The sequence below is a fragment of the Spermophilus citellus genome (genome assembly GCF_964194105.1).
Source record: "Spermophilus citellus genome assembly, chromosome: 4".
NCBI classification, from domain to species: Eukaryota; Metazoa; Chordata; class Mammalia; order Rodentia; family Sciuridae; genus Spermophilus; species Spermophilus citellus.
In genome coordinates, this window is record NC_138185.1 from 13,577,431 (window position 1) to 13,587,353 (window position 9,923).

At 53.7% G+C, this 9,923-nt stretch overlaps 1 protein-coding gene across 1 annotated transcript; it reads left to right on the forward strand.

Annotated features, from left to right (window-relative positions):
- Positions 1-407: 407 nt before the first annotated feature.
- On the forward strand, positions 408-7,610 carry CIMIP1 (ciliary microtubule inner protein 1; the record flags this gene model as incomplete). The annotated part of the gene is made up of 4 exons (XM_081293287.1): positions 408-478; positions 2,273-2,354; positions 3,846-3,947; positions 7,449-7,610. 4 exons carry the CDS (start codon positions 408-410, stop codon positions 7,608-7,610), a joined length of 417 nt encoding a protein of 138 aa, XP_081149413.1.
- Positions 7,611-9,923: the final 2,313 nt, after the last annotated feature.

Consider the following 9,923-nt stretch of genomic DNA (forward strand, 5'->3'; position numbering starts at 1 on the left):
CACTGGGCAATCGAGGCCAGCACAGAGTGGGCCTCTGAATGACTCCACCTACAGGAAGATCACATGGAGGTCACAAGGAGCCGCTCTGCAGGGTCGTGGACAAGGCCCTGTTGGGGACTGTAACTGCGGCTCCGTTGCAGGAAGGGATTTAAACCTGGAGAGGTGTCAGGCCTAGAGGTGTCCCTCGGAGCAGCACGTGGGCAGGCTGGTGCACCCAGGGCTCCGACGCCAGCAGAGAGCAGAGGCTCTCAGCAAGCGCCCAGCGCCCCACCCACTCTAGGTGCGCACCGCCTCTGCCTGCGTCCTGCGTTACCTGGCAACCAGTCTCCCTAGCGACAGGAGACGCGAGACGGAAACGCGGAGCCCAGGTCCTGAGCGTGCACGCTAATGCACAGAAACCCGGGCCCATGGCTCAAAGACAGCTCGGCACCGCGGGCGCCGCCGAGCGCATGAACCTGGTGGCCCAGGACGAGATCTGGTAAGGGCAGGGTCCTCTACCCCGGGACAGGCCGTCCTCACCTGGCAGCTTCGGTTCCCACCAAGTCCAGAGATGGTGGACCTCTGGGCACCAGGGGAGTGCTCAGAGGACAGTGGAGCACCCTGAGGAAAGGGGACAATATAGGGACAGAGGGCCACCGCAGGGTTCCCCCCAACTCCTGTCCGCCCGCCCACCTTGAAGTGGGAAAGATTTTGGAACAATTGCACAGGTCTGCCTGTTGGGGCCAGTTAGGAAGTGTTATTTTTAAGATTTACCGATTTTTTAAAAAAGAAACAAAACTGTTAATAATTGTTCAATTAGAAGGAGAGTACATAAGCACTTTATTTCTCAATTTTCCTGTAGTTTTAAGTACTAAGAAATCTTAATTTAAAAACTAGATCCATTTTTCTCTAGGATGGATGTCAGCAGACCCTGCAGTGGGTCCCTCCCTTGGCATTCCGGAGGACTGCCACTGTTACTCCATCTCTTTCAAAGCAGTCCATAGGGGCAGCTGCTGATTTGAATGCAAGGGAGTTTCAGGGTCAGCTCAAGCTTGCTCACCCCTCAACTTCAGCTGCCTACACCCCAGCTCTGTGTTGTCATCCTTTTCCTGAGACACCTGCCTAAGTCACTCCATATTTGTGTTTAATTTGGCTGTTTCACTGAAAAAAAAAATTATTGAAAACTTTATATCACTTTCATATATGAAAAACCAGCATGGTGATCCCTACCACAACATTAATCTAAAAAAAAAAAAATCTTTGTATTCATTCAAGTATCCCCAGCAGGGACTGTCCCTCTGCCTGGAATGCCCTTTCCTTCCTTCACCAGGCAAACTCCTCCTACTCATGGTTCAGTGCCCAAATCAGATGGCCCCTCCTCTGTGAACCGGGCCTTATTAAGAGCTTAGACTGTGCTGTCCAAGTCCAACACTGCTATTGGTCCAAAATGGAATTAGCTATAAGTGTAAAATACATGACAGATTTCAAAGATTCATGTAAAAACGGTATTATTTAAATTAACATCACTTGGTGATTGTCGCTTTCTTTTCGATATGGCTACACGAAAATTTACCAATTACATATGCAACTCATATTTTTGGCCCCTGTTAGATCTCTGTTAGAAACAGATTCTGCCTTAGATGCTCAGGGCCAAGAGCTTGGTCAGGGCCTCCAAAACCCTTGAGATGGGGGAGAGGTGCAGATATTGATTCCAAAACAGAAGGAACTAAAAATCGAAACAAGTAATGTTTAATTGGATATCTGCAAAATGTGACACACCAGCTTGCCAACTGCAGCTCAGCTCAGCTCACAGGTAGTTATGTAGAAATCATATTCAACATGGCAGGAAAGCAGGCTGGGTTACCTAGTGAGTGAGGCCCCTGGGGTGTGATATTTAAGAAGGGGCTGGGCATCAAGTCAGTCAGGACAGAGCCCCTTCTTAAATCCTGTCCCCTCATGCCAGACCTTGCCTGGAGGAACAGGGTACTTACAGAATTACTTAATGTATACCCATTACTGTGGGGCACCAGGGCCAGGGGCTATTCAGTCCCCTCTCATGGAGTGGCCCCGTCCTTGTCTGGCACTGCCAACTCCCCCATGCAGCAGCCCCAGTGCCTCATTTCCTTCAGCCTGCTCAGCCCTGGGGCCCACGCTCTCTGGCTCCCAGCTCCATCCCCAGCATAACCACCACCCATTCAGTGCGCACAAAGAATGGGAAGTTTATGCTCTTCTGCAGTCTGTGGCTGGAACCTTTATCAAATATTGCCTGACACCCAGGAACTCTCTTTTTCAGGAAATACCGTCTGAAGGCTGAGTCCGAAGCACGGAAAAACTGGCCCCAGAACTGGGGATTTTTAACAACCCCTGTGGAGGAGGTAAGCATAAACCTGGACATCACAGAGTCCATCATTTTGGAGACCGAGTGGTTAGCAAGTGCCAGAACAGGATTAAAAAGTGTGTGGTAGGCAAAGGTCATTAAGCTTGAAAGCAGACATCTCCTTGCCTTCACCAGTGACTGAGCGCCTACTATGTGCCAGGCACGTGCTGAGTACTTCAGCAGAACCAGCTTGTTTAATCTGCACCAGGGCCCTGTGCAGAAAGAGCTGCCAATTTATGTCCTCTGAACAGATCAGGAATTGGTCTCAAAGGACTGCGAAGTCCCACCACTAATAAGGCACATGCCAACAAGAGATGCTGGTGGGTCTAGCTCCACAGCCGTCTGACCTCACCCTTCCTATCTGTGAAGTGGGTGATCGTGAGGGGCACTGCAAGCCCAGCAGGTGACAAACAGGAGAAGAGGCCAAACACAATTAATAGGAAGCGGTGGGGACGCTGGCAAAGAGGCAGCCACCGCCAGCCCAGCGAGGGCCAGGCACACATCCGCTTATTCAAGACATTCCTTGGGCTGGGGATGTGGCTCAAGCGGTAGCGCGCTTGCCTGGCATGCGTGTGGCCCGGGTTCGATCCTCAGCACCACATACCAACAAAGATGTTGTGTCCGCCGAGAACTAAAAAATAAATAAATATTAAAAAAATTCTCTCTCTCTCTCTCTCTCTCTCTCTCTCTCTCTCTCTCTCTCTCTCTCTCCTCTCTCACTCTCTCTTTAAAAAAAAAAAAAAGGAAAAAAAAAAAAAGACATTCCTTGTTCAAGTATCTGCGTCCAGGGCACATGACTTACAAAAACACCAGGTAGACACACAAAAGGCTCACATGGGCTTCCCTGGGACCTGGCCAGCTTGCCACTTCTCAGAGGACCTCTGGCCAAAACCACGAAGCCACCCTTCTTGGGAGGGACACAGCACCCAAGAGCCACATCACTCAAACACTGTGATTCAAGACAGTGGGAACCATCTACAGCACCCCCCACACTGGCTTTGAAATTATGCCACTCTTAATGAGTTTTTTAAAATTCTTAGAGTTATACAATTTGAAATGTTATGCATAAATGAGGCCTTATTGTTATAATATGCATAAAATCAGTCTATGTTAATAGTCCTTATATGTAATTAAATTGGGTTTTCAGAGTTCAAATTGCTTTAACTATTCAGGGGGGGAGGGGGCTCTCCTAGACAGTTTGGGAGGTTGGTCTCGAGATGTTGGCATTCTTTTCCTTTGAGTCCAGAGCCCGTGAGGGTTGCTCCAGTCACCGCACAGGACCTGAGCTAGCAGGCTTCCACGATCAGGAGGAGGGGAGCAGTCCTCGAGGTGGTGTGTGCGCTGTCCCCACACGCTGCTCAGGCTGTGTGACTGGGACTGGCTCCACCCAACATCCCGAGCCCACGTCTGTCATCTGTCAAGTGTGATTTCTGGGGGGGGGAGGTGGGGGGCCTTAGCCTGAGGCCTCCATCTCCGGATTATCTTTCAGTTGATCAAGGGTGAAGAAGAATCACGCACCCCAAAGCCCAAAATCCAGCTTCCAGAGCGTTTCCACATCCGGCAAATGACCCCTGTGGAGAAGTACATCAAGGTTTGCAAAGTCACGCTAAAATTCTCAGTTTCCTAAGTGAAAAATGGCCCTGGCTGAAAGCCGTCTCACTCAACTGCCAAAGGCAAACAGAGCGGTGCCCGGCGTGCCAGCCGCCCGGTGCCCACACCCTGTCCAGCCCAGATGTGGAACCACAGTAGGTGACACATCACACCTGCCAAAGCAGACACAGAGGCAGGCCAAGGACATGAGGGGTTCCACCCAGAAAACAGGGCAGGGGGGGCTCCAAAATGAGACCCCCCAGTCCAAGTCCCGCGCCGCTGCTCCCCTCCTGTGTGGTCCTGGGCGCATCTCTTGGCCTCTCTGTCTCCAGTTCCTCCCCAGCACCACTGTCATGGGCTCAGCTGAGCACCTGCCAGAGCTCAGGGTGGTGTGTGGGAAGGCCTTGGCAGGACCCCGCACCTGTAAGGCTGCTCAGTCAGCAGTGTCCAGGCACCAGGTACACGGTGGTGAACAAGAAGACGAGGGCCAGTCCACAGACCTGGGTGGGAGCCGACATCAGACACGCAGCCAGCACTGGGGCACTGTGCAGGAAACCCCAGGGGAAGTGACGGGGAGAAGGGCTGGGTGGGGGCGGCCCCCTGCAGAGATGCCTGTTCAGCTCAGGACTGGGGGATGGCAAGGGCCAAGCATTCCAGGCAGAGGAACAGCGCGTATCAAGGTCCTGAGGTCAAACAAAGCTTGGCCTGTTTCAGGGGCAGCAAAGGGTGGCCTGTGGCTGGAGATTCATGCACTGGGTGGAGGGCAGGTGGGGACAGAGAGGCTGGACCTGGGAAGCACTGGGTGGAGGGCAGGTGGGGTCACAGAGGCTGGACCTGGGAGGCAGGGGGAGCTGGGGTTGGAGTCTGGTCTGAATGGAAGCCTCGGGATACAGCCAGCAGGGCCGTGGGATGGTCTGAAGCTTGTTCTGGTCACTGAGGAGAGAATGGACATAGGATGGAGAGCAGGAGGGACCTCACAGTCCCAGAGAAGAGAGGACATGATGGTGTCCCCCCGAGACCTTGCCAGTGAGGACCTGAGCCAGATGCCTCTAGAAATCATCGAGTTTGCGTGTCCGCAGGCTTCCTCTCGTGGGCCTGTCATTGTTCCTGGGCTCTGCCCTCTGTCACTGTGGAGGTGTTCCGTGGCTGATGGGGAGAGGAGACAAAACCCGTGACCAAGGGGCAGATGGGACCAGATGGAGGGACTCCCTTGTCCTGGCATATCCTTGGGGTCCGATGGGCACTAGCACGGGTGGACACTCAGGGGCATTCAGTGAGTGTGGACCTGTGCGGGCACTAGCACGGGTGGACACTCAGGGGCATTCAGTGAGTGTGGACCTGTGCGGGCACTAGCACGGGTGGACACTCAGGGGCATTCAGTGAGTGTGGACCTGTGCGGAGAAGGAAGAAGGACGGAGGACAGGGAAGGGCGGAAAGGACACCACTGAGACGTGTGGAGGATTCTCCCCGATGACAAGGTAACAGAGACACTGTTAAAAACTCTTTAGAAATATTAAAAAAAATATAAATAAGAAGATAACCAAAACCCCCGTCCACACTGTCACCAGGAGCCGACATTGGGGATGCTCCTCCCGTGGCGTTCCCGTGTACCACGTGCCTGTGAGACCCTCCTACCGCCAGCTCCTGCAGGTCCCACCTCTCTACCCCCCGACCCAGAAAAGAACCGTGGCCAGGGCTCCGTTCCCCTCTGCTGTCTCTCAGCCACAGCTGCCCCTGCCAATGCCTTGCCTGTACTTGGGCTGGGCCTTCCCTCTGCCACAAATGTCCCAGTGCCTGCCCAGGGGTGGCAGCTGCAACCAGCATCACCCCCTCTCAAAGGTCCGAGGGACACAGAACAAGAGCAGAATCCCCTCCTGGCCAGCCACAGGGAAGAAGAGGGCATGTGGCTCCTCCCGGGGAGCCTCCTGCCCCACAGCAAGCCAGAGGTCCCAGCCGCACACAACAGGCAGAGCTGGTGGGACTCAGTGCATGGGACAAGGACCCTGAGACAGGTGGAAAGGAAGTGGCCTCTGCTTCACTCTGTACTTGCCCAGCAAAGGGACATGGCTTCCCTCTTCCATCTCCTGTCCCCTTTGGGTGACTAACTTTGCCCAGCAATTCACTGTTAAAGGTGACCTTAATACCCAAAGCCTGTGAGCAGCTCTGGGCGCCACTGTCACCAGTGCTGTGTCCCTACCTGGGTAGACTACAGAGACAGGCTTGGGCAGCCTCCAGCCCTGCCACCCTATTCTCTTACACTGGACACCCTTTTCTGCTCCCGTGACTCTTAGAAGCCTGTCCTGGGGTTGCTGCGTCTCAGAGCACAAAGTCAAAGCTGCACTGAACACACCCCTTGGGGTCACGGGGTTATGGCCATGACTGCTACACCTCGCCCTGAGGCTGGCACAGGGTGTGCTGACATGGGGATGTCGGGACACGTGCTGAGCGACTGCAGTTCCACTTTTAGTGATAACTGCAATCCTGCTCTTAATCCTGCAGTGCCCTAGTTAGCCACAGTGTCGGTGTCCCTGCCCGTCTAGGGGGTGAAGTGGGACATCGCGGGCTGGTGTTCCCTGCGTCCCTTCTTTTCTCTGGAGAGAGACTGAAGCCCTGGTCTGCTCCCAGGGCCGGGCCGGGTGGGCAGCACTGGCTTGTCTTCCCTACTGAATGGGAGCGTCCACAACTGGCTCGGGGACACTCGGGCCCTCTGGGGGGCTACCCTCCCTACCTGTGGCCCTCAGCAGATTAATTTCCCTACTTCTTCTAGAACATGTGTGAAGGGGCTTCCTCCACAAGTGGCGGCCACCTGGGATGTCACCTCCCCCTTGGTCTGGCTGGAGAATCCCGTTAGAGTGGGCTCAGCCCCGAGCCCAGTGAAGCTCTTCTGCAAGGACAAACGTTCCTCCTCTCTGCTTTTGTGCAAATACGTGTGAAAGCAGAACGAATTAGTTTAAAAGGAGGGAACGTACCCGTACTTTCCAAAAGTTCCAAGTGTTCCCGAGGAATGGATGAAGGAAGCTGTGCTTTTTTCATTTCAGATAGAAGCCTGTTTCCTTTTGATTTTTAAATTAATTTCAGTTGCTTTTCATTCCCACAGTTTGGGTAGGAAGATGTATCCATATTGCCAGAATGCCACCTGACAATATATTGTCCTATATTTTATAAAGGACAGTGAGGACTGTAATATTTGATACTTCTGAGCCTTAACTTTTTTTGACTCTTTCACTAAATAAAGGTTATTTTACTGGATGTCATGAATTGCATAAATTAAGTATGCAAAGCATTACACGGTGAACAAACAGGTTTGGTGTTCTTTACCTTCAGGAAAGAGGTGAGCCGCGGCTGGGACCAGGGATGTGCACACGCTCAGGATGTGTTAGGGACATGGCTTTTGTGTCTGTCTTTTCCATGCCCAGCCTCATGGATGCTGTTACTGGGGACCTTGGCAGACACTGCCCACATGGCTGTGGTCCCAGGTGACTAATGTGTATTTCCACTCCAGGTCCTTCCGTCCCCCCCAGTCCCACAGACGTCCCAGGGCTTCATCGGCTGGAGGTCGGCGGTGCCAGGCCTGAACAAGAGCCTGCAACTTGACTTTGAGATCAGAAGCTGCAAAGGGGTCTACGCCCGAGAGCTGGGCTGGCCTAAGCAAGGCATCTACTGAGCCCCGCAGCCCCTGCCCACCGAGGCAGTGAACAGGGACCAGCTGGCACCTGGGGCCTGCCCAAGTGAGGAACCCCTACGTCCTGAGCATGGAGCGCCCTGGTCTTGCTCCTCAGACATGCAGAGAACACAGAGGCTGCCTTAGATACTCTGGGTTCACTGGTGCCTATTCTGAAACCTTCATGCAGCACCCCTGTTCTTGGCTAATGTAACAAATACAGCAAAATAAATTCCCTGACTTTCTTTTTAGTTGGTATGTTTGTTGAAACTTTGGGAATTTCTAAGTATGTTTTATTAAAAATACAGTGATTTAATTCTAAGGACATTTGTCTAGGCCCTTTAACGTAGCTTCCAACTGCCCCTACCACGATCCCCATTGACGATGGGATTGCCCACCGGGGCTTCTGTGGCCAGATCCCAGGCTTGCTTCTCAGGAGGAATACAACACCTTGAGGATCCCGACTCCCCTGGCTGAGGGTATCTGCAATAAGACAAGAGCTTCAAGGGTGGAAAGAAGCACAAGATTCACCACTGAGCCGAGTCCAGAAGACGGGCTGCCCAAGGTGCCAGGGCAACCCCTCCACCAACCCGCCCGGCCTCCCGGTCGCCATATGAGCCCAAGCTGGCCAACGGGCCCCTTCCAACACAGACATCAGCCCCTCTCCATTTCCATCCCTGCCCAGAGCATGGGGGTCAGGGCACCCAGGTAGCCAAAGAGGAACAGCCAGCATGTCCTCAGGACTCTTGAACTGGCCCCCAAAGGTGGGAGCAGGGGAGAATGTGGGAGAGCAGCCTGTGAAAGCTGCTCAGGTCCATTTCTGGGGGGCAGTGGGCTGGCGCCCTCTCAGGGCCGGCTGGGCAGGGCAGGGGGAGCCACACCCAGTCACCTGCTCTCCACTGAGACTCTTTTCCTCCCAGTGGCCTGCCAGGCCTCGCTGTCAGCAGGAGGACCTTCTCTCTGCATTGGCTGATGGGCTGAGGATGCGTCCACCTGGGGGAACCCACTTAAAAGGGCGTCCACCACACACCTGCCTGCCTCACTACGCAGGTATGGTGGGCGTGCTGGGGCCAGTGCAAGAATCCGCCCTCCTAGGATCATTGAGGACCTCCCCAGCCCCGAGCACTGGCCTTGGCCCCTCTGACACACTCCTGAAGGAACTCTGTGACCAAATGCCAGGGGCCAGAACCCCTTTTGAACCTGAGCCATCTCCACACACTGTGGGCTCAGAGCCTCCCAACCACGAAGCTCCAGCAGACGAACTACGGAGATACTGCTCCCAGTGGAGCCCCCAGAGCCTGACTGAGCCCCAAGGTTTCTGTTACCATTTAGATGAGGTACCCCCCCCCCAAAAAAAATCTCATGTATGAGACAATGCCAGAAAGCTTAGAGGTGAAATGACTGGGTTGTGAGAGGCTTTACCTAATCAGTGGGTTAGTCCACTTGAAGGGATTAACTGGTGGTCACTGTGGGCAGGTAGGCTGTGGCTGGAGGAGGTGGGACCCTGGGTGTGTGCCGAGGGGTTTATGTTTTGTCCCTGTATGCTTCCTGTTGCCATGTCCTGAGCTGATTTCCTCCACTTCACCCTCCCTCCATGACATTCTGTCTCACCTTGGGTCCAGAGCTTGGCTGTCTATGGACTGAAACCTCCAAAACCCTAAACCCCAAACAAACTTTCCTCTCTCTGTGTTGTTCTTGTCAGGTCTTTTGATCACAGCAAGGTAAAAGCTGACACATTCTTAGCTCTCACCCCTTCAGAGCCAGTTTCTTAGAGCTGAGGACAGAACCACAAAGCCTTCTCCCCAGCCTCCTGGGAGGCTCTCTGCCTCCCCACACCCCCTCTCCCAGGCTCAGAAAAGCTGGCGCCTGAGAGCACAGCCCTTCGAGAGTCCCGTCGTCACCTCTAAGTGTGGGGCCCAGGCTCACTGCCTGCTTGCATGGGCTGGCCACCCAAAAATGTCAGGGCTCTTTAGGTCTCAGAAAAGGGGAAACAAGGTAATACAGGTTGAACTGGGTCCCCCCAAAAGATGTTGAAGTCCTGAACTCTAGATCCTGTGAATGTGAGCTTATCTAGAAATAAGGCCACTGCAGATGTGACTAGTTAAATCAAGATGAGGTCATCCTGGGCTCTGGAGGTCCTTCTGAGACATACTGTATACAGTATGACAGAAATCTACAAGACGGCCAACAGCCTCTCGGCCTTGACATGGGGCCTGGGCAGAGAGCACATGGGCACACTTTGCCTCCTCCTCCTCCCCCTACCTGGCCATTCTTCCTGGACAGCTGCGTGAGACCAGATGACATGGCCCACTCAAC